This window comes from Lontra canadensis, unplaced genomic scaffold, assembly GCF_010015895.1.
Source record: "Lontra canadensis isolate GAN:19392208 unplaced genomic scaffold, GSC_riverotter_1.0 scaffold30, whole genome shotgun sequence".
NCBI lineage: Eukaryota > Metazoa > Chordata > Mammalia > Carnivora > Mustelidae > Lontra > Lontra canadensis.
Genome location: NW_022631024.1, coordinates 11,652,954 through 11,677,906, shown reverse-complemented (window position 1 = coordinate 11,677,906; position 24,953 = coordinate 11,652,954). Strand labels below are relative to the sequence as shown.

At 43.7% G+C, this 24,953-nt stretch overlaps 1 protein-coding gene across 7 annotated transcripts in view; it reads left to right on the top strand.

Moving 5' to 3' along the window:
• MAPKAP1 (MAPK associated protein 1) overlaps positions 1–24,953 on the top strand; it is a 243,423-nt gene that overhangs the window by 189,147 nt on the left and 29,323 nt on the right. For 6 of the 7 annotated variants that reach the window (XM_032865869.1, XM_032865871.1, XM_032865866.1 and 3 more), the window contains 2 exons: positions 10,130–10,270; positions 24,762–24,899. In XM_032865869.1, coding sequence (XP_032721760.1) covers positions 10,130–10,270; positions 24,762–24,899 — 279 coding nt within the window. The remainder of the gene's footprint in view (positions 1–10,129; positions 10,271–24,761; positions 24,900–24,953) is intronic. The other variant, XM_032865872.1, reaches the window with a different exon arrangement.

Below are 24,953 nucleotides of genomic sequence, written 5' to 3'. Positions count from 1 at the left end.
TGAATTACAATTAAGAACTTTCATTAAGCGATACACTGGTACATTAGAGCAGTAAGGAAACATATTTGACGAGCCACAAACCCTGTATGGGCTTTAAGTGAGGGCACAGGGATTTGCATCCCTCTGGTAGGCTCCTGGCCCCAGAATCCACTCTGCTGCCCCTGACTAATGGCTTGGTAATGCCTCAGGTGACATTTCTGCAGTGCCTCCTGATGGGAGATGGGGTCCTTCTAGCTTGTGTGCCCTCAGTCTCTGACTCTGGAGTCAGAGAGAGAGAGACCTCAGTGTTGATCAGATATTACAGTTCTCAGGTATTTTGTCATGTAAATTGTCAAAACTGCCCAGGCTCCTTTTACTGTGTTTTCAACAGTAACAAAGATACATTAGAGGAAGAGAAAGTGATGGGAATTCTGTCATCAGCCTAACTCGTGAGCAAACCTGTAATGGACCAGTGGTTCAGACCCTTGGCTGGTCATGCTTTATCCTCTAAAAGGTGGTTTTCATTCTTGGCACACATTTGTTTATTCATTCCCTAAGCAGTGGTGGTGTCCTCCTCTAGGCCAGTCACTGTGCTGACACGGTAGAGTGGAGCCCCACATCATGGAGCCCACAGTTGTGATAGGTGCTACAGAGGGTATAAAAGAGTAGCTAGGGGCGCCTGGGTGGCTCAGTGGGTTAAAGCCTCTGCCTTCAGCTCAGGTCATGATCCCGGGGTCCTGGGATCGAGCCCCACATCGGGCTCTCTGCTCAGCGGGTAGCCTGCTTCCTCCTCTCTCTCTGCCTGCCTCTCTGCCTATTTGTGATCTCTGTCTGTTAAATAAATAAATAAAATCTTAAAAAAAAAAAAAAAGAGTAGCTAGCAGGTGCCTGGAGCTGTGGGAGGAGGAGAAGGCTTTCTCGAGGAAGAAGAAAAAGGAGGTAGTAAGTAAGGGAAGGAAGGTCCCAGTCCAAGGGACTGCTCATCTGAAGGCCTTGAGAAGGAGCTTGACAGGTTTGGGAATGAATGAATGAAGTGGAGTGACATGAGCAAGGCTGAGAGCACTGGAAGTGAGGACTGAGGGATGCGCAGGGTCTAGAAAGCAGAGCCTAGAGGCCCTGGTTCCATGTTCTGCTCTTTTTAGAAATTCTACAAACCGGAAACTGTTTCTTTCTGATCACCTCATAAAACAAGATTACCCTGATTTATTGAGGGTCTGAAATCTCCCTGTGGAAAGGCTCTGACTCCGAGAGTTTAATCAATTAGGCCCTGACAGCAAGGATCCCTACCCTGGTTGTAGCATGGAGCGTTCAGTGAAGGGCATATCCAACCGTGTGATCCTGACGGCTTTGGCGAGATTACCGCAGAGGGCATGCGTGTGCGCATGTGTGTATTATACTATATCACCTATTGATTGTTTTTTAGAGACCAGCAAAAAATGACTAGTAGCCAAAGGGAAGTGTTTAATAGAAGAGAAGTTTGGGGCTTATGAGGCTTTAGGGACTTAAAAGGCCTTTGGAAAAAAAAGATGTGATGGATGTAGAAAGCAAAGGGAGAGTTTTTCTCCTCGACTCACTTATGCAGCCAGCTTTGAGTCTTACAGACAGAGTGGAGAGAATTAGGTTTTATCCCCGATTCTTTGTTCTGGCAAAGCCAGACATGATTGTGTTCTCCTTAGATACTGTTTTGTCCCATGGATTTGGACACTCGCAGCCTATCAAAGGGACATTTTTCACCAAAGCATTATGAGGTGATTACGGGCACATTTTTGGAATTAGACAGGCATGGGTTCAGTTCCTAGCTCCAGCCTGTGCTACTTGTACGGCTGTGCAAGTAGCACATGACATTCTAAGCCTCATTTTTCTCACCTGTAAAAAAGGGGATAATAATAGGCAACAAAAGGGCATTGGGGAAATTAAATGAAATAGCATATTTAAAGTGCTGAGCATGGTGTCTGGCATACGGTAAACACTCAGTAAATGTTAGCTGCCCTTGTAGTTGTTGAGGTAGGATCCCAGTTTAGTGGGTTATCTGAATGGAAAACTAGTAACAATGTATTAGGTTCTATTAACCAAGGTAAATACAGGGATGGTTTATGAACTCGGGTACTGTTGTTTTGTTTTGTTTTGTTAAGATTTTATTTATTTGTTTGACAGAAACACAGCGAGAGAGGGAGCACAAGCAGGGGGAGTGGGACAGGGAAAAGCAGGCTTCCCGCCAAGCAGGGAGCCCGATGCAGGGCTCAATCCCAGGACTCTGAGATCATGACCGGAGCCGAAGACAGATGCTGAGAGTCACCCAGGCACCCCCAAATTCAGGTTAACCTGTGTTGCATGTTGCATGGCTTGAATATCTACTATGTGCTCTGTAGGACAGAACGTTCCTGCTCTCAGAGGAGCTCATTGTCTAGAAGGGGAGTACAGATGTTTATCACACTTATCATTAGACCCTTCAGAACTACAGGGTTTCAGGGGAGGGATCAGGGAAGATTCTAGACTAGACCCTGAAGTAAGTGTATACATTTTAAAAAGTGGGAGGGACATTCTGGCCAAATGGTATAACCTGAGCAAAGTCCAATTTAGCTGAAGCAGGGACTGTTCCATGTGGACAACAGCAATAAAGCATCGAGATAGAACAGGGCAGGGGTGTGTGGCTGGCTCAGTCGGTGGAGCATGTGACTCTTGATCTCGGGGTTGTGAGTTCAAGCCCCATGTTGGGGGAGAAAAAGAAGATAGAGTAGTAGGGCAGAAGATGGTTTATTTCCTATTTATTTATTTATTTTAGATTTCTTTTTTGAGAGACGGGAGACTGGGGAGGCATGCCCATGAGCAGGAGGAGAGAGGAGAGAGAATCCTCAAGCAGACTCTCTGGTCAGAGCCTGACACAGGACTTGATCCTAGGACCTGAGAGCACGACCTGAGCTGAAATCAAGAGTAGACCCTTAACCGGCTAAGCCACCTAAGCACATCTATTTCCTCTTCATTTAGTCTGTTATTTGTACAGCAGTATTTATTGTGTGCCAGGCCCTGACATGGATAATGTCTCTGCCTTTGAGGAATTGAAACCCCTCCACCTCTGACCATTTTATTTTCCACTGTTCCCCTTCACACACTCTTTGCTCCAACCAAGCGCAAACACTTGCTCCCACTTTATGGACTTCATGTTTTTCCCACCCTGGATTGCCTGTCCCCTTTCCATCGTCTGGGAATCCTGCCATCCTCCTGTGTTCTTGAAGCACTAGCACAGTCCCACAGCTGTGGTTGGTGCTGAGTGACTATTTGTGAACCTGCTGGGATCAGTCAGCCGTATCATCGAGCTTTAGAGAGTTTAAAGGTGAGGTTGTAACAAAGGCCATCGTCTTCTGGTTGAGTCGTAGAGTTGGCATAGATCTTTTTGGGGAAGGGAGATTGAAGTTGCTTTAACTTATAACTACGTTCAAGCATTTTGACTTGGTCTAAGAGTTACTGAACCATAAAATGAAGTTCGAAGTCCTGTGTGATTTGTATCTATGAACATAAGACATCTGCCGGTAGCATACAGTGAGTTCATCTGAGCTTTGATTTAATGATTAGCGCCCATTTGTCTGAAAGGAGGTCATGTATGTACCTCTCAAGTGTCTCCCTCAGTTTCAGTGAAATCATATACACAAAAACACTTTTTAAATGTAGAACAGTATTAATTATAATTAGCCTTGATCTGATCACCTGACAGCAAGCCTGTTATTCTTGTAATGTGTGTCCCTGCTCTCTGTTTGTGTTTGTTTTCAGGTGTGTTGCACATACACAGCTGTAACTATACTTCTGTATCTTATAATGATTGTCCAGATAGGCATCCAGGCATGGCCTAAGGACCAGTAAAGGCAGTGGGTCTCAAGCTTCTTGTCTTAGACCTCTTTACACTCCTAAAAATTATTGAGGACCCCAAAGAGCTTTTGTTTATTGGGTTATATCTACTTATTGGGAATAAAATCGAGAAAAATTTAAGTATTTATGAATTCATTAAAAAGTAATAATAAATCGATTACATGTTAACAAGTTTTTATGAAAAATAGCTATATTTTCTTTTGTTTTCCATTTTCTTTCTCTTAAGAGCACTTATTTTTGTTCCATCAGGAAGATAAATCATTGACTAATCACCTGAACCAGTGAGCACTGTTTTATATATATACTTTTGCAGATTTCTGTAACGTCTGGCTTTATAGAAGGCATCTTGATTTTCATATCTACTGCATTCAGTCTGCTATTCAGTTGTAGTATGTGAAGAAAATTTGGCCTAACATAGATATGTGGTTGGAAAAGGTAGGAGTATTTCAACAGCCTTTTCAGAAATAGTGGATATTAATTTTCCTTAATATGCCAAAGCTCAAGTGATTGATTCTTAAAGGTTAGTTACAATGTGGAATCAGAATCATATCATTGAACTTGTGCACTTGTTATTACTTTGTGCCTTTATAAGATAATAGGCATGAAAAGGGCCAATAATGTCTTACTGTTAATATTGAGATAATGGACCCCTGGAATGCTTCTTGGGGATCACCCCTCCACTGGGTCCTGGACTGTACTTTGAGAACCCCTGACTCAGAGTTTACAGTTACCTACCCGTCTGTCTCCTTGCTGCTGCCTGTAGGAAGGTGGTGAGATGGGAGGGGAAGGAGGAGCACAGTGGAAGGAATGTGGACTCGAGTTCAACAGATTTGTCCCAGTTCTCCCTCTTCCCCAAAATGGAACCTTAGGGGCACCTGGGTGGCTCAGTCGTTAAGCGTCTGCCTTTAGCTCAGGTCATAATCCCCGGGTCCTGGGATTGAGCCCCACATTCGGCTCCCTGCTCGGTGAGAAGCCTGCTTCTCCCTCTCCCACTCCTGCTGCTTGTGTTCCCTCTCTTGCTATGTCTCTCTCTGTCAAATAAATAAATAAAATCTTTTTTTTTTTTAATGGAATCTTGGGTAGGGTTTGACCCACTTGTGACCCGTGATGTCAGAGTTAAGATTTGAACCTACATCTCTGAACTCTATGTTCCATATTTTTTCCAGTGTTTAGTCCCAAGGCTACTTCCCAGCCCTGGGCACCCTCAGCGCCTCCTCTTTCTTTCTTTGCTGCAGGCCCTAGATGTTGCCTGCCTCCTCCTTCCTTCAACCCCCTCTTGCCAAAGCCTGACTTTGCCACTAAGATAGGTGCCATTCCTGTTTCCTCCTTTCTCATTCTCTCCTTTCGATAGCTAGGCCCCTTTCTCGCTTAGATTTTGTCCCACAAACCTTTACAAATTGCAAATGGGCTTTCTGTCATTCTTCTGGAGCCTGGTGTCAGTCCATCCGAGCACATTGGTGCTCAAGTCACTTTTAGGCCCCACCCCAAAATTTGATCTATCACAATACATCTTTGAGTTATTGCAGCTCGAGCGTTTTGACACGATACATTATGGTAATCCATGGCACATAGAGACATTAACACTCCCGACTTTGACAAAATACATTGTGAAGTCTTTGAAGGCACCATTACAATTTATCTTGTCATTCAGAAGGAGACCCAGTTCAGCATTAATGTAGATGAACACAGTGTGGCTTTTGTTTCATTTAATTGCTTGTGACCTTTTTAATTGCTCATTTAACAAAATACCAAAGGGTTATGTTTCAATTAAATTAACAGTTTGGGAGTGTTTTTTTTTTTTTTCTGATATGTTTATTTCTAAAACATTCTGGTTCTCTCTTTTTTTACCTTAAATAGATAAAAATGTCTTCTCTAACAGAAGTGGGTTTTTAAATGTGAAGTTGATATACAGTAATAATTTTAACACACAAATGGTATTGTGCCTACGTATGGCTGGGTTCACTCCTTTCTGGAAGGATACTTTTCTAGTCCAAAACATGCTTTTGGTACACTACTCTGCTTCAGATGTTTTTTATATATAAAGTGTCTGTTGTGTGCACCACTTCTGCCTCGTACTATTTTCTTTGTGTTCCTAATACCAAATCTGTAAGCTTCTGAAGATCAGGAACCCTGCCTTATCCTCACCAGTGTGCCTCCATAGTCTAGCATCCCACTGGCATGGGGAGAGTAGTTGCAGGTTATATGGCTGACGGATCTATACGTGTACACATGCCCCCTCCAAGCAGTGGCACTCCTGAGCCTACTTTGAAAAATGGCTGTGTAACTCCGAGACCAGAAGTTCAGCAGATGACCTGCTTGGGGGTGGGCAGCACGTACTGGAGGCGAACACAGGAGTATTCGTTAGCTCCCTACTCCCCCAGGTGTTGTTGCTCTTCTAATGCAAACACAGCCCTTGTCATCTGGGGCAAGGCTCAGGACTTACCCAAGTATCAGGGGGGCTTAAATCCCCAAATGGGATATGAATTTACACTGTTGGAGAGTAGAAGGTCAATGCAAGAAGCATTAGTGTGTTGAGCCAGCTCTAGCTATATAAGTCTTGAACAAAATTAATATAAGGAAATTGACAAGCCTTGCTGGTTATTCCATAGCTTTAAGACCTCTACTAAAATCCTATCATCTCATCTGCCCATTATTAACATTTCAGCAAAATATAAAGTTTTCATTAATCTCCCACAGCAAATTTAGGAGTGAAAACTGGCACTTGTTTGAGCTTTTAGGACTACATTAGCTGGTGTATTAAACAAAATATGTCATTCTTCAGTAGCTTCTGTAAGAAGCTAAATCAATTTCCAGCCATATTTATGCACCACTTTATCTAAAAGCATCTGAATTATCATTTACAGCTAAGATGCTTTATTAGCAGCTGGCATTGAAATTGCTCAGTAAAAAATTATATGTCACGTTATAGTAATTTTTAAATTGGTTTTAATCCAACATCATAAAATGTAAAACTCTTAAGTGTGGGTTTTTTTTTTTTTTTTAGTAATTGACATTTTAGCATAATGAGCTGTTACCCCTTTCCAAATCAAATACCTGCAATATTTAGAAAATACTAATTAGTAAAGAAAACAGAAGTTCTTGAGGTGAGTTGTATCTAATAATGGTGTTTTCTCAGATAAGATGGTTTTAACCGATTTTTAAAATATGAAAGGATTTTAATACCTCACCAAAATTCTCCACAGTTCTCCAATTTAAAAGGTTCTGAAAATAGAAATAAACATCTTTGCAGTTCTGTTTCAGTAAAGTGTGTGTTGGGGAAAGTGAATGATTATTTGAAACTCTGGAAACTCTAGCCAGCCTCTTGGTTTAAGAGATGGACATTACCCAGAAGATAGGAGTGCTTGCGACTATGACGCCTCTGTCCAAAATTACAGGTGTCCAAAGAAAGGTAGCAAGGTTACCTAATGTCCCTTACAGATGTTGAGTGTAACTCTTCTGATCCTAGCGATATGACGTTCGTTAAGTCACTCAGCCTCTCTGATCTACACCTTCCTGTGGACACGGCAGCTCATACTCATCCAGTAAATTTTCATCAAGCACTTGCTTTATTCTGGGCGTGGTAGCACTAGCAGGGTCTAGGCTATAATGGTGAGTAAAACAGTCACTCTGCCTGCCCTCTTGGGGCAGAGACAGATAGTGATCAGCTGTGAACAGCACTCTGCAGGAAAATGCTGGGTGCAGTGGTAAAAGGAGCTGTGCAAGACTTGGGGGCCCAGGGTCAGGGAAGCTTTCCCTGGAGTGTCACTTGATCTAAGCTCTTCAGGAAGAACAGGGAGGAGACTTGGAGATAAAGGTCAGGAGAGAGTGAAGTGGGGAGAAGGATGACCTGGGCAAGAGGACAATATGCACAAATACTCAAAAATGGGACCGTATCACAGGCCCAGTGAATGACCATGCCATTCAGTGGATGGCATCGAGTGAATGACCCAGTGTAGGTGAGGCTGCATCTTCATTGTGAGGAGAACATTATTGTAGGGGCTGGAGTTAATCTAGCTGGGAGTAATTGTAGGGTTTGGAAACCAAATTCACAGTTCCTAATAAATGAGTTCAATGTAAAGTCATCAGAAACTAACTTTGACTTTAAAGCTTACCCTGTAAGCAGTAACTATGGAGAGGAAAAACGTATAATTGTCAGACTGACATTTATGTAACAGAATTTTCCTGTTTTATACCCAAATCTAGAGTTTTCCATTCCTCCAGCTCTGTCCCAAGGAGTTCTCTCTGGATTTCCCTGTGGGCCATCTCTGGGTGTGCCACACAAGGCTTAGGGCACCCTGCTCTGGTTGGCCTCTGCTGTACAGGTGCTCCCATCCCACAGGTTCTCCCGTCCCAGCAGCTGCACCTTCAGAAGACCACATTTTAAACTCTGGGGGACGGGAGATAATTTAGCTTTGCTTAGTGTGGCCCTGGGCACATGACTTTACTTCCCAAAGCCTCAGATTCCTCGTCTATGTAATAGGGAAAAATGCTTAAGTGCATGTGTAAAGCCCTTAGCACCACGCCTGATGTATAGTAAGCACTCATACATACTGGTTCTTTTCTTTTTTTTTATTTTATTTATTTGACAGAGATCACAAGCAGGCAGAGAGGCAGGTGGGGTGGGGTGGGGAGCAATCTCCCCGCTGAGCAGAGAGCCCGATGCAGGGCTCGATCCCAGGATCATGACTTGAGCTGAAGGCAGAGGTTTAACCCACTGAGCCACCCAGGCGCCCCCACATTGGTTCCTATTTTATTTTATTTTAATTTAGCAAAATTTAACAAGAGCATACCAGCTGCCTGTACTGCTTGCAAAGATACAGAGATGAATGAGAAACTTTACTGTCAAAAAGCTTCCAAATTAGGGGCTCCTGGGTGTCTCAGTGGGTTAAAGCCTCTGCCTTCAGCTCAGGTCATGATTCTAGGGTTCTGGGAACGAGCCCCACATCGGGCTCTCTGCTCGGCAGGGAGCCTACCTCCTCCTCTCTGCCTGCCTCTCTGCCTACTTGTGATCTCTGTCTGCCAAATAAATTTTTAAAAAATCTAAAAAAAAAAAAAACTTCCAAATTAGGCTAGAACAACCACTCAACAATTTAAGTGCAAGGCTGAATGTATGTGGTCCTCTGTGACAGAATAAACATAATCATGACTGCTCTTTCATTAAGTGTATTATGTGTTACAGTCTTCAAATACATTTTGGCATTCTGTGCATGGTAAAAACTGGGGTTCAGAGAGAGAAAGTCACTTGCCCAATATCATATAGCAAGTTAGAGGCAGAGCTAGAAATTGAACCCCAGGTCTGCCTGGCTCCAGGGTCCAGTATAAACCAGCTGCTTTGGAATTCAGAAGGAGGCAGAGTTGGAGCTGCCCTGGGTGGAGTTTTGGCAAGTACAGGTTAAGGTTGGAAGGGACGTTCTAGGCTACCACATGAGGAAAGGCCCAGAAATAGAAAAACCTGGACTTGTGTGCAGTCTGAGGAGTTTGGGAGGTGCTGCAAGAAGGTGTGGATGAGAAATGACAATGTAAAATTGAAAAATTATGTCTCAGCCAGATTATGGACAGCCTTCATTGCTTGGCTGGAGACAGTGCCCCATCCAGGAGGCCATGCGAAGCCAGGGAGGATTTTCGAGCACCAGCCTTCTTATTTGTCCCCAGTATCATGTATCAGAGTACTGAGCGTGCACAAAGCTCTCCCTAGACTTCGAGCAAGTGAATAAATGATCAAAGCTTCAGAAAGCTATATGAATCCGAAAGTCCTGTGGTGGCTAGATTGCACAGAGTGCCTGGTGCCCAGAAGGCCAGTGAGGAGACTGTTAAAAGCGGGAGCAGACTCGTGCCCGCACCCGTGGAGACTGTGGGGCACAAGACGGGAAACCAATGAACAGTTTGAGAATCTTGGAAAGCGCAAGAATTCTTCCAAGAGCTTGGATTACTTTTATGATTGGAAAAATTATTATGAAGAAAAGAAACAAGAAGTGCTTTTGTGCTTTGAACTTCCTCTCGTGGAGACGGAGAGCTTCTGGCAAGCAGCAGTCTTTCTATCCTTGTGTATCCCTGCTGCCCAGCCAAGGGCCTGCCATAGAATAGGCAGTGTTTGTGGAATTAATTGTTGAATGATGAATATGCTACCATTCTCTGTTTACTGGAATGGCATTATTAAGTCATCGCTCAGCCTTTTCTTCTCGAAATTAAATAGCCCATATTATTTTAATTTATCCCAAAGCATTTTAAGCAGACACCATTTGCCAAGCCTCATGTATCTTTATGTGTTAAAGTGTTTTTTCCTCCCCAGGTTCAAGGGCAGACGGAGTTTTTGAGGAAGATTCACAAATTGACATAGCTACAGTACAGGATATGCTTAGCAGCCACCATTACAAGTCGTTCAAAGTCAGCATGATCCACAGACTACGATTCACAACCGATGTCCAGTTAGGTAAGTGCATGAACCGATGAGGGACTGGGCCCTTTGTATCCATGGTCATCATAGAAACGGGAAAAGAAACAAGATCCGGCTTTTATGTGACCTGAATGACTGATGGTAATTTGTTTTCAGAGAAAATGTTTAAACAGTGAAATGTAAAGTACCTCCTTTTCCCCCACCTGAGTGCTCTGTCTTGTCTTCTTTTTTATGAAGCAGATTAGAAATAGAGCTAACTTGAGACTCTTTTCAAACTGATTGACTTCTGTGAAGTCCCATAATTCTTACCATTCTATAATTCTCTTACATGCTATCCTTAGAACTGCTTTGTAGCTTTGCCACTTGCCTTTTTTTGCTCAGGCGAATTCATTGCTTATTCATTCATGCCTTTATTCAGGAAGCTTTTTAATGATCCTAGAAGTTATATTTGGATCTTCAGCAAATAATCCAGAATTAACTTTCAATTAATATTTGGGTTAATTTGTTCCAATTAAGTGCTAAATTTCTGTTTTGACTGACACATAACGGGAGTAGAAAAAGTGTCACAGTAGTCAGTACTACAGCATCATCATGGTCACAGCTGTCATTTATAGGTACGTCTGTGTATAAGGCACCGTGCTAATTGCTTCACATACACTACTGAGCTACCGCAAAGGTAGGTATTTGTACCTTCGCCATCTAGCAAAGAAGGTAAATGAGGTGCCAGAGAGGTAACGTCTGATGCCTGAGCTCACACAGCAGGGAGGTGGTGGTGTCGGGAGCAGAATGCTGGTCTGGCCGACTTAAGTGCACCTGCTGCCTACGAAAGGACACTGGGAGGAGTGGGGAGCAGGCATGGATGCCAGGCTTAGTCAGGGAGCTGACCTGTACCCTGGCTCTGCCACCAGCCTCTGCCACACCGCCCCTTCCTAGGCCGCCTCTGCCTGCGTGTGAAGGGAGGAGGTTTGCACTCCAGCTCTGAGACCCGCTGATGATAGGTTTCTCACAGATGCTCTCTATGTGTCTCATAATAAAGGCTTTTGCAGTGTTGGTGTTAGTGTGGCTAGTTTGTAATAAGCCTCAGAAATCTCTGCAAATTAAAAAAAAACAAAAACAAAAAAAAACACCTCTACAAATATTCCTCCCCAGCCTGACTGCCTGGAGCTTGACGCACGCTGACAGGAGAGCTGAGTAAGTCAGATGGGGCACCAGACTCGCAGCAGCTCTGAATCGTGGCTCTGCCAGTAGCTAGCCAAGCGACTTCAGCTCGCCAAGCCTCGATTCCTTTGTGTCTACACAGGAGTATCCATAGCACCAACTTCTTCAGATTACCTAGGGGAGCAAGTCAGATGGGCCACGTGAAGCCCTCAGCACAGGGCCTGGCAGCTGGCAGACTTTCTGGAAATGGGAGCCGTTAGTGGAACATGCAGTGGACAGACTCTGGAGCTAGAAGCTGGGGTTTAAACCCTGGCTCCTTTATTAGCTGCATTGCCACAGGCCGATGGTTCAGAGCCTCATGTTCCTCATTGGTAAACTGAAGACAATAGTCCCTGTCTCACAGATGTAGTACTTATGGGAATGAAGTGTCCTCACACATGCAGAGTACTTAGGAAGGTAACTGGCCCGTAGCAAAGCCTCCGAAAACACCAGGTGCTAGGATGATGGTGATCCTAACAGACTAACCGGATGAGTTAGCACCCAGGAACTTTGAACCAAAACCACAGAACCCACCTTCTTTCTCCTTTCTGGACCTGTTTCAGCCTCCTCACAAAAACAAACAAAATGCTAAATATCTAAAATGGTTAAAAAAAAAATACTTATTTATAATGTTGACTCTTAAAACATAAAAATCTTTAGTTTCTTTCTTCCTGGGGCTGCTTTTCCTGGTTCTTCTCATAGAAATAAAAATAATGAGGCTGCTCAAAAAGAAGCCAGATTCAGAACAGGGGGAAAGGTCCATACTGTATTATTCTACTATATAATGTTTAGAAATACACAAAAATAATGTTGGAGCTATAGTGGTGAGTGTAAATGCCTTCCAAAAATACACAATAATCTATTGTGTAGAAGTAATGATGGTGGTTATCTGTCGGGAGAGGAGGCTGTGGTGTTTGCAGGGGAGTCTAGGGATGCTGGTGAGGTTTCATTTCTTGATCTGGGCACTGATTACATGCATGCGTGGACTTTGTGGAAAAATCAAGTTATAGACACTCTTAGGACGATGCACTTTGTATTGTATATTTCTAACAGAAGTTACTAAAATAAGAATTCTGTGCAGATATCTAGTTTGTGTTTGCCTACAGTACCTTCCCAGGAACAAAGGAGAGAGTCTAGCTTTAGGAAACCCAGTAAGTAGCCCAACTGCAGCCAGGATCCAAGGCAGGAATTTTCCCAGGTGAACATCATCAGTAAGTCCACGAATTCCCAAAGTAAAAAAAAGCAGTGCTTTGGAAAGATAATCAAGATCATTGGCTCCTTTCCCACACATTATTTCCAAAGGCAAAAAGCCAGATTTTAATTCTTCAGATTCTGACATGTTTATTCACTTAAAGGAAAAGGGCCACAAAAGGATCTGGGGGAAGAGCCCTAGTCTATAGTCAGGACTGGGTTTAAATCCCAGCATTATCACTTGCCTGCAGTGTCACCTTAAAAAAATGCCTTCTCCTTTCAGTCGTCGTTTCTGTCATCTCTAGAATGGGAGTTAAAACCTTTACCTTTCAAAATAGAAGAAAGAGTATTTGGCCCATAGAAGTTCTATTCTGAATAGAAGCTCGTCTTAGTGTTGCTATTGTTGCCGCTGTCGACCTATTTTGCCTGCAGCTTTCTGTCCTAGTCTACCATCTTGAAATTAACCACATCAGTCGGGTTAGATAGTGGCTCTTTTGGCCAAGTTTCACTTGTAGCTACGGTAGAGAAGCCTTATCAGGTAGAAACGGATGAGAGTGATGCAGGTGTCTCTCCCTAGAGCAGTAGTTCTCAGAAGTGTGACAAGAGGCCAGGTCCCAGTCACTTCTGGGTGTTTCCAGTGGTACACATGGCACCCTCTGGTGGAGAGACACAGCTCCAAGGAACTTCCAGACAATCAAATGTTGTCAGAATACTTGTTTCAGTTACGAATCTAAGCTCAATCTTGAGCATTATAAACAGAAATTTCATTCATTAGTCCTAAAGAATTTTGTGACAATCACAGAAACGGCGCCCATGAGTACAATACCAGGCAGTGAATAAATAAGCCCCATTTCTTACTGCCACGTAGATGAGTTCCATATGTAACTTTGGACCCCCTCTCCCTCCTTGCAAAGCAGGTAACACCCTTTCATTTTCATAGTTAACAACAACAAAGACCTGCCAAGTGATCCAAGAATTCTTTCTTTCCAAAACTGAATCTACTGTAAAGTAGAGGGCAGCAAACAGCGCACCTTTTATGAGCGTTTGAGTGAGCAGCTGGGTTCTGAGATCAGTAAATAATTTATTTTATTTCAACTGACTAGCCAGGTGCTTCAGATCTTTCCTGACACTGATGGATGGTCTCCTCCTCTCATCCATCCTGTGTCAGTCAGAGCAGAGATTTCCCTCGCCCCCTGTGGCAAGTTCTTCTAAGTGGTAAGTGTCTGTGTGCGGCATTTCCCCAGCAGCCCTGCTGATTCCACAGAAAACTGCCCATCCACTCTGAGTCAGTGGTACGTAGGAGCATGCGGCAGCAAGCAGAATTCCCAAGCTCCGCGGGGCCATCACAGCTGCTTGTCTCGTGACCGGGTAGTCGGGGCCCGTGCTCCCGTTTCACCATCTGCCATCTGCTTCTGAGAAAGTCAGGCGAGGAGGGACTCAAACTTGGATCTGCAAGACCCAGACTTAAACTGATTTTCCACCAGACATTTCTGGGATTGAAAAACTTTATTGGAGTCCATTAGTGAAACTTACGGCAAAGACTGGATCTTTTTAAATAATATTAACATGAAGAATCACAATTTTTGAAAGTAGTTATCTATCAAGTGTATGTTGCTATGTGCCAGGCACTTTGCTGATCACTCTTATTCTTGCCTCCTAGAATCCTATCACTATTATTGGGTAGTACTGATATTGTCTCCATTTCTTATATGAGGAAACTAGGATATAGGGAACAATTACTAGTTAACTAATGAAGCTGGGATCGGAACCCAAGACTGCCTAAGCCTGAGTCCTGCACCCAGTTACCGTGTTACGCCTTGAAGGCAGATTGTCATCGCACTAACAGTCTGTACCTCTGGGACAGTTTGCAGTGTACGGCCAACTTTCACCCCATCACCTTACTTAATCCACACGGAACACTGATGATATTACTTCCATTTCATGACTCAAAAAAACAAGGCTTAGAGGAATAAATGAAGTAATGTGATGTATATGGAGAATTTAGTGTTTACTGGCACACAGCTATTACTTAATAAGCACTAACTTTCTTTCCCTCTCTCCCAGCCGTCAGGATATATGGCAGGATATCCAGTCCCAGTAACAGAACTGGGACTGAAGCCCAGTCCCATACAACAAGCCCAATCCATCAGGCCGTGGATGCCTCAGTCATTAATAACTTGCCTTCACAAAGGAAGTGATTACTTATTGGCCAGTTCCAAAATGCTGCACATCCTCCCTCTTCCCCTGCCCTAGCATCTGGAGGTCAGTGTCCGTGTAGCACGTGTGCTGCTGTCCCATCCTCCGTTTACATTATCAGTCACTGCACCTCTTCCCTCTGGGTCCAGACCTGACCTCAGAACCCTTGCTAATACGGCCCTAAAAACGATCGCTAGCGGTCAGTTGAAGTTGGTTCTTAAGTCAAAGTTTATTCACCATCCCTGCCCTGTCAGCCTGGAAAGTTTACCACATAAAATCATCATGCCTGACCATTCCCATTATTTCTCAAAAACATTCTTGGGACTATTTCATCTTGTCTGCTTCCCCTCTGTGTTGGGCCTGAAAGTACAGGTGCCCTTAAGCGTAGACTTTGTTTGAGCTTATACCAAGTTGAGGTCATTTCCATTAACATGATCTCCCGTGTGTCTGATCCCATGTGCCTGACCATAGGGTCAGATGCTAGGACATGTGTGCCGCCCAGAGATGCCAAGGCTGACAGCATAAAGTGGGTTTGGAGAAAATGAAACTAAAAGGGTCAGATGGTGAATGCCAGCCACAATCTAGGAAGCCCAGAGTGTACTATCGGTATTTGTTGGGAAGCTGAATTAGGATGCCCTAGCCAAGGGACTGCCAGAAACCCGCATAAGAAACAAAGCAGAGAGGACCAAGACACCACCATCGCACACCTCCTACTTACACAGTGCATCAGGGCAGTGATTGCAACCCTGACTGCATATCAGAATCACCAAGTACCTGACCTCCTCCCAGACCAGCTAGCTCAGAATCTCCCCTTAATTGTGTGGCTTGGGAAATGCAGCCTCTCAGTGTCCAAAGGACTTTATTGCCTCTTATTCTTATCTCTTTGTCCAAGGCTTGTTTTTACTGACTGGGCCGGTCAGCCTTGTGTGCCCCATGCAGGGTCTTGGGCTGAGAAGTGCTTTGATAGTTGCGCCACTGCATTCACTTAGTCCCTTCACCTTATCATCTGTCAGGTTAGACCTTCCCCATGGCACCAGAGGTTTAGGTTACTGAATCTGTAATATTGCGTGAATTCCATCTGGGTCGTAATTGCATATATAACCTAACATCATCCTCTAGAAGATACACAGATCCTGTGCAGGATTTGCCAATCAAGACTGTATCATAAAATAATCTTGCTGAAAGTTTCCATGGCTACCTTCACTATCTCTTCATAAAACAATCCATATGTATAATCATAACACTTGTGATCCGAGTAGTTATTTATCAAAAATATCAAGTACAATATCATCACACATATCAAGAATATCAAGCACATATCATAGAGAAGGCAGAGAGGTTTCATTTCGTGAACGGACTCCAGCCAAGCTTGCGATGGCTGCCCAGAGCATTATGCTGAGGCGGCATCTGGAGCTGCGTCTGAGGGCAACATAAACTCTGTGATTGATTAAAAATGCCTGCCCTGGGCCTGAGCATGATGAGAGGCAGCGTATTTGCCATCTATTGTCTTCCCTGGCTTGTCTGTCCTATTGCAGTTATTATTGAACCCCCTAGTCAATACCTACGAGCCAGCGCTCAGGGAAGACTTCATTACGTTGCCATTTCTTAATATACAATATGCAGACTTACGAAGCACATTAACACGAGACTAAATGAGTGAAAGCAAACAGCTGTGGCCTGCACTTTTTTTTTTCTCCTCACTCTGGTGCTCTGTGTGGCTCTATGAATAAAATACTTGCCCCTCTCATTTTCCAGTTGGGGTACCTATGGAGTATAGTTCAAGTAATTACGTAATCTGGAAATGAGGGTTCTTAGCAAGTGGATGGGTTTTCCCTCCACTTCTGTTTCATTTTCTTACCGAATACTAAGTAGATACCCTCCTCTATTCAGATACACAGAAATGATCATGAGAGACATCCATCACACTTAGCTCCAAAATCCCTGGGTCCACTGAGTAATTGGAGGATGGCAATTCTAATATCACATGATTGTTCCATCCCTGTTGTGACAACATTTTCTGAACCAAAATTTGCAATAGAACTTAACAAGAACTGATGAGCTTATGAAAGAGCAGGACAAATACTATCAAGACTACCTCCAGAGACAAAAACAATTTTTTTTTTTTTTTACATTAGTGCTTAATGCAGTGATAGGGTCAAGGGAAATCCCCTGATAGGGAATGGCAGAAACTCAAGGTTTTTCCTAATTGTGTACCTTCCTCTAATTCCCCGCTCCCAGATCTACCCTTTTGAGAACACCTGTTGAATAATCCAGGATTATTCCTGACAGTGTATCAGGTTCCTCAGATGGTTGAGAAAGCCTTGAGAATTGGAAAAGTTGAGAGCGACCGGCATAAAGAAATTAATGGGGATAGAATAAGGGAGCGTCCATCAAGGTTCTGTATTCCTTTTAGCATGCCCTCACCCTTGGCATTTGAGCCCGAGGAAGCTCTCGTCTTTCCCCACTCAACCAGTGATACCATAAATTCTCTTAGGAAATGGCATATGCGTCCCAACTGGACACTATAAGTCACTTGAAGTATCTGTTTACCAGGAGAATATTAGTTTGGGAAACTAACTTCCCTAATACACAATCTTTGTAAGTGCCTTCTTTACAGAGAGCCCTTAGTCCTCATCCAGGGACAGGTGTTACTGGGTGAATTGGTCCGAGGTCTCGTTCAGTAGGCTCTACCCTTGTGCTGAGCGCTGTGCTGAGTTTGGCTGTACATTCATGGTCTCATTTATGTTCAGGCCACCCCTTAGTTTTCATTCCAAAGATAATGGCCTCGTCAAGTACACTCAGGCTTGTCAGTCAGTCCCTAACTGACCACACATTGGAATTGGCAACTCTTAGCTGTAGTTCCCAAAAGGTTTCAGATAGCTGGCACTTGAATGGAACCAGTGATTCTGGGCCTAGTACCCCACTTGATCTCAAGAATGTAAAGCTCTACAGGGTCTCATTATAGTTTGGGCCAAAATATGATACTGTTTTCTATTTTGGGTCCCTAAGGGAGACAGTGCTTTTCATACTGGAACGCATTTGATCACAGTGTGAATATACCCACTATATAAAACTTAATGCATTGAGACAGGAGAGCTGGTCTGTTTAAACCCTGGCCTGATAGCTTGGGGATATGAGTTAACGGGTATAGCTCTGTCATTAATGGGTGACATCGGACAAGTCATATCCCCACCCTGAGCCTCAATTTCTTCATATGGAGAATATAAGCCCCAGACTAGGTGATCTCTGAGGTCTCATTAAGCCCAAACAGCCTTTGTATCTGATCCTGTGTGTAAATTCAGACAAGTTTCAAAGACTTCCCTGACTGCTCTGTGGACGCTATCGATTGGCCGTGTGGATTCAGCACAATCCACTCCAGCAAAGAGTTGTTCAGTGACATTCCCAGGGGCTTTTCCAGGCTTTCATAAGGCTCTAGGTAACCCGAAGACAAGAGGATTGTAGAATTATATAAAAAGCTACTCCAGGATTTAACAACAGTGGAGCTTTTCTAGTCTTAGATTCAGAGTTGTAGGAAATTGATGAATGAACCACAGCTCATGATGTGTGAGCAAATAAATAATAACTCGGGAAATACACTGAGGCACGGAATATTAAATGCCCTAATTTTTGCTGAATTTGTGTTTTAGCTTCTTAGAAGGGCATTTTAAGTGTCCCCTAGGGGAGGTTGTGCCTCCTGAGAGTCAGGCGTGCACCTCTAGGGCAATGGAAAGCGGCAAACTGGTCAGGACACATCCTGGAGTTGGTCAGATAGACCTGGGCTTCAGCCCAGCTTTGCCATTTTCTGACTTGATTCACCCTGCGGAAGTACGTCATTTCAGCTTTCTGCGCTTTCTCTAATAATCTCACTGATAACTAATTGAGCCATCTTATGTGCCAGGCACTCTGCTGGGTTTTTTACATGCTTATGTCACACCATCTTCATGACATCCTGGGAGTTGGTACTGTTTGTTACCCCCTTTTACAGAGGAGGAAGCTCAGACTTACGAGGGGAAAAGTACGTTCTCCCAGGATAACAGTATTGGGAATGTGTCGGCAAAGGCAAGAGCCCCAAACTAATGACCTAGAGACCCGGGGGGGGGTGGGGACGGGGGGGGGGGGGGGGGGGGTTCCCCATAGTGCAAGTGTTTCCACAGCTCCAGGTGTGAGAACAGTCTTCCTGATGTCAAGCTGAACTATTGGTGGAGGTTACGGGAAAGAATGGCCAGTGACCCTTGGTGATGGAAGATTGCTACAAGGACGCAGGGAGTGAGACTGTTGGTTTCCCCAGCTGGACACTCGTTCTGAATCCTGGTGCTCCCAAAGCTAGGATGTAGAGCAGATCCCAGAAATAATGCCCCCAGACCAGGGCCAGTCAGGCCCTTTGTTCACATCCCTCCTGGGGCTCCCTGAGTTTCCTGTCCATACCCTCATTGCTGGGTCTGTGTCCCATCTCTTAGCCCAGTGCCTAACCCCCAATAATGACAGTCATGAGAAGTAGTGGTATAGGTCACCAGTGACGTTATTAAGCACTATTCCAAGCACTTTACACATCTTTTTTTTTTTTTTTAAGATTTTATTTATTTATTTGACAGAGAGAGATCACAAGTAGACAGAGAGGCAGGCAGAGAGAGAGAGAGGGAAGCAGGCTCCCCGCCGAGCAGAGAGCCCGATGCGGGACTCGATCCCAGGACCCTGAGATCATGACCTGAGCCGAAGGCAGCGGCTTAACCCACTGAGCCACCCAGGCGCCCCACTTTACACATCTTACTTAATCATCACAAAAACCCAGGATATAAATTCTGTTACCATCACCACTTTACAGTAACTTGTCCAAAGTCACATTATCAGGAAGTAGGCAAACTGACACTCCAACTTAAGACACTCTGGCTCTGAAGTCTGTGTGGCTACCCTCTCTGCACCACTGCCTTCCTGATCAGAAGTGTGGTGAGCTCTCAGTAAGCAGCTCTACGTAAGAGGACCCAGCACAGGGGTGCCCAAAGTAGGTATCTAGTGTGTTAGCAGAAGATGATGTACGTGCTCATTTCCTTTTATGGAAATCTTCTGGTTAGTTAAAACAGACGAAGGTCTCCTTGTGATAACTCTAAAGCCTGGGACACATAGTTCCCCCAGAGAGTTGTACGTACGTTAGAGTTGCGTTTTTGTTTATTCTGAGCTGTCTTGTTAGGGAAGGATTTATGTGCTGGCATTGACATAGGACAGCAATCAGGCATTGTTTTCTGCTTTGACAGTTGGCGTGATAGTTTGTTTCCAGTGAAGTTTGACTCACTGTATCTGGAAGCTGTCAGAAGTGGGAGCATGAAAAGGTCATGACGGATGGCCATGGATAAGTGGGTAGGGGAGGAGAGCTGGTAAAAGAAGACAAGTGGCATCCTTGCTTCTGAGGGAAGGGGCTGACACTGTCCACTTCAGGCCAGCCCCCACACTGTCTTCCTCGCTTCTCACAGCTGGTCAGGTAGAGCCTGTGGGGGTGGCCCCAGGGTGGCCATAATGCCACAGCGGGAACCCTTCCCAGCCGCTCAGCCACTGGGTGCTTGAGAGCTGCTAGCTGGACGTAGTCTTTGTTTAGGGTTGCTTTCATGATTACCCACCCCAGGATTCAACATACTCCCTTCCCCACACTGGAAAAGTTGGGAAAGGGTACTGAATCCTGAAGTAGAAACCAAGAAAATGTCAGATCCTAAAATGAGGTTTGTTTTTATTTTGGGTGAAATTTCTGTTTTGGAATAATACAGAAAAGGAAAGGATGTAATCTTACTAACCAGAATTGACCACCGTTACCAGTTTGGAGCATATCCGTTAGATCTCCTTTCTATAAATATTTTTCCTGTCCTTTTCACTTAGCTTCACAAGAATTTTTCCAAGTCAAAACTTTTCTCATACATATTTTTTTCATGGTTGTGTTGTATTCTCTCATGGTTGGATTAACTGTTCCTCTATCAACCATTTAAGTTGGAGAAATGTAAACTTAACATAAGCCAACTTCCCTTGTTTTCTGGGACATATGTTTATAATTTGAATTACTTAAAAACAGTGCCTAAGTGACACTTTAAGGAGCACGCCTGTCCTTCCTTCGTGGCTTCACACAAAAGCTTTAGCCAAGGACATTAAAACCATGCTCAGTGGTCATACAGAAGAATATTGAAAGGATTTCAGGCTCCGATTTGCCATGTCTGAACAAAAATAGGTGTGCACTTATTGGCACATTTGAATGTTTATTTGTTCCTTGGTAAAAATTGAAAGAGGACATTAAAGACTAGTTAGGCAGAATTCCCCATTATGTCTGGATCCAGCTGAATGAGGCTGTGCAGAGCAGTGGGAAATACCATACTTGGGAACCAGGCAGCTCTGGGCTTAAAAGTTCCCCAAGCCAGGGCAAGCACCTTCACCCCTCCTAGGGCATGTAATATAGAACACCTAGCACAGTTCTTGCAGAAGAGCGTAGTGGCTAAGCTTTGCCACTTTCTAGCTGTGTGATCTTGGGCAAGTTACTTAACCTCCCTGTGCTTCAGTTTTCTCATCTATAAAATAGGGATAAATATAGTAACCAGTGGGATAAGGGTGTCCTGAGATTTAAATCAATGCACACAAAGAATCTCTAACCATGCTGCATGTGTTTGCAGCCAGCGATATTCACCCCTCTTTGCCCCCAGCCTGGACTGTCATGCCAGCCTCCTGACTGGTCACCTCTCCACCGGGCTGCTTCCTCCTTCTGACCAAGAAGAACGCCTGGGACTCCCGGGCAGGGACAGAAGTGGTCTCTCTTTGCTCCAGGCTAGGTTCTGGAGACTCTTCAGCAGCGGGTTCTGGGTCCTTCGGGGAGAATGGGCTCCAAGGCGAGACCACCTCAGGCCCACCAGACCTGGAAAGCAGAGGGTCGTCACTGTGCAGCAGGAGCAGACTAGCTCCTGTGGGCTGTGGGCCCTGCTTGAAGAAGCTGAGACTCACACACATCTCAAATAGGGTGAGATTATTTAATGTACAAAAGGATTTTTCCCATCAGGAAAGATCCCCCTACAGGTTCCTTTAAATAGTGACTCCTCTAGGCAGGCAAGTGTTTTACAGATCATTAACTACTTGACTGAAAGCCTTCAGGGCAGAGAAACTTAAAACTAAAGTGTTGGGAGTCCCTGCCAATTACAGATCAATCCAAAATGAATACAGAGTATCTCTGGAACTAGAAGTCAGTGGGAAAATGTGACTTGATTCAGAAAAGATCTGATTTACAGGCAACTTTTTGGGAACACACCAGTTGTTTAAATGGTGTTCCACCTGCCTGCCCATCTTGAACCTAATACATTCATCTCCCACATCTTCATTCCCCAAATGCTGGAATTGGGGTTCCCCTCTACGAACCGTGACTACACAATAATCCCCGGAAAGGGCGTCATTGGGAAAGTGTTCTTGTGGCCGTGCAGAGCGCAGGCAATTGATGCAGAGATAGAGCCTGAAATGGATGAACTATACAGTAACAATTTGCAGATAAAAATAATAGAAGTTAAAGTGTACTTTACATGATAAAAGAAAGATGAAAGAGGACGAGAGTCTGTTACATCTGAGATGGTTACAAAAGTCCTGCTTTGTGAAGTAGGCTCTGTTGAAAAGATTGATGCCATGGGGAGTGACCTTGGCTTGGAGCAGGAGCTGGTGATGTATGTATGAGCATCCCTCTGCTAAATGGACCCAGATTTGTAGCACTAATATACATGGGAGCCCAGAACCAAACTCAGTACGGCAATAAATCAACAGCCACTTTGGGTGTCATTTCTGGTTTATATTCCACTATTGTTCTATCACTTTAATTCATGTCACTATCATCTTTTCATCTGGAACAGTTTTATATAATTTTCCAGTGGAGTTACCTGACAAATCCTATCAAATTAACAAGGTACATTAACAATATTGACTGACTACGGCTTTAGGAGTTGTGGGGCCGTAGAACAAAATTTTAAAGCCGTACCTCTCTGGTGATGATTTCCCCCCCCTTCTCTTTCTGAGAAGGGAATGTGGGGCAGGGTTTATTCTACATAAGAGATTTGCACATTTATTTTGCTCTGCTCGTTTTTGACTTTTATAAATGTCAAAATAAGCAGAGGAAGGATAGGGGACCAAAACAAAAACAAAACAAAACAAAAAAAACACTTGCTACCAACAGCTGTGGCATAAGTACTTTTCTTCTTTCAGGGAACTATAGAAATGTCCAGATCTTTAACAATTAATGACCAAATTGGAGGGAAGAGTGTAACTGGGTAGTCGTAATCTATTTTAAGTGAAATGTAAGAAAATTGGTCTCCTGGTACATTCTCACCCTCCTGAAATCATCTAGACCTGAACGGCCAGAGTCCACTGAACTTATGACATTGTGCCTGATTGAAATATGGTGTTCCTGAAATATGTCTAATGACAAATTCCAGCATTCAATTAATAAAAAAATACCAATTGTTCATCTTTTCGAAAGACCACCCAGTAATGGCCAGGGTTAAGCAACTGTACTGCACTGTCTCCTCTGAAGACAGCAGACGAGACTCTACCAGAGTCTGCACGGTCTCTTGCCTTTCTTTGTCTGCTATTTGGAATTTCTTTATTCATAAAACAAAATAAAAATGGAGTGTGTGCAGACCTAATCACTAGAATTTTTTTTATATTTGTTTTCTTGTTTAATTTTGAATTTGCTCTCAGACTGAGATCATGGTGTTATTGGGGGGTTTTGTTTGTTTCTTAATTGAGCTCTTTGTTTTATCTGCTTTTTCTTCTGGTCTACGAAGTTTTCTCATGTTGTCTTGAAAAATTCCTGAGTGTGATCCATGGGGTGAAATGTATTAATTCTGATGGTCTTTTTGTTACAGTACGTACATTTGATGGTTTTAATTATCTCCTATCTTCACTTGATTTTGCTTTTTTCTACTTTGCCCCTGACCTTTAAAGTATGGCCTAAATATTAATTACTTTCAAGATTCTCTCTGGGGCCCACTCTGGAAGGCATATTGAAGGTTTTTGTCTCACTCCCTGAACAGATTCCTCGATTTTCTGCAAAAAGGGGAGCAGAGCATGTCTAGCCCAGATCGTGTGTGTCCAGCTGAGCATGTACTGCTCAGTGACACCGGGAGAGCAATTGCCAGGCATTGCCGCTGTTATCCTGGGACACCTTTCATCCCTGGCATTACCTTTGTTCTCTGAAAACCTTTGCTCCCAGCCACTGTACAGTATGTTATGTCTTCCACAGCTCTGAAAATGAAACCTGAAGTGCCAGTGTTTAACATGCTGGATTCCTGTTGTAAAGTCTTTGTTGCATTAAGCTCACACCCAGTGCTGTTTCTCCCTCAGCGGAGAACCAGTGACCTCCACAGACTGAAGCCAAGCTCCCAGACTTGAACTTGGAAGGCTTTATGTAAAGGACCCTTTGATCCCCCTGTGACTTCCTCTCAATATAGCTGGGATAATTATTTAGTGTCAGAGAAGGAAAGAGAGAGATTTTTTCCTATTTTTAGTGTGTAAGATTCTTCTAGACCAGAAAGAAAGAAAAAAAAGATCACTGATCAAAATTGTTTGTTTTTTTTTTAATGAACTTAACGTTATGGTTTATTTCATTACAACATAGAGGTGTTGTGTAGGGTTAACAATATGTAGGTAAACTCTGTATTGTATCTGTGGTACATCTAAGACAGCATGTTTCTTAATACCTTTTTTGTATAGGTTTTGCTGGTTTCTCCCCCCAACTCACCCATCCAGAAAACCAGGCTGTGCACTTCTGTGTGCCATTTGGAGTCTGATGAGCTGGTGGCATTCCCCAAAGCCATAAGAAAGAGCTCTTTTCATCCAATTTAGGATTTATAAAATGGGTCAAATGATTACACTGAAATCACTTACACCTTCCACTTTTTGTGGCTTCTTTTTTGTCCTCCCACCCCCCACCCCGGCCTTACAGGTATCTCTGGAGACAAAGTAGAGATAGACCCTGTTACGAATCAGAAAGCCAGCACTAAGTTTTGGATTAAGCAGAAACCCATCTCAATCGATTCTGACCTGCTCTGTGCCTGTGACCTTGCTGAAGAAAAAAGCCCCAGTGAGTAGTCCCTTTTATTTATGTCTTCTTTCTCTCTTCCCCCTCTTCCCCTCT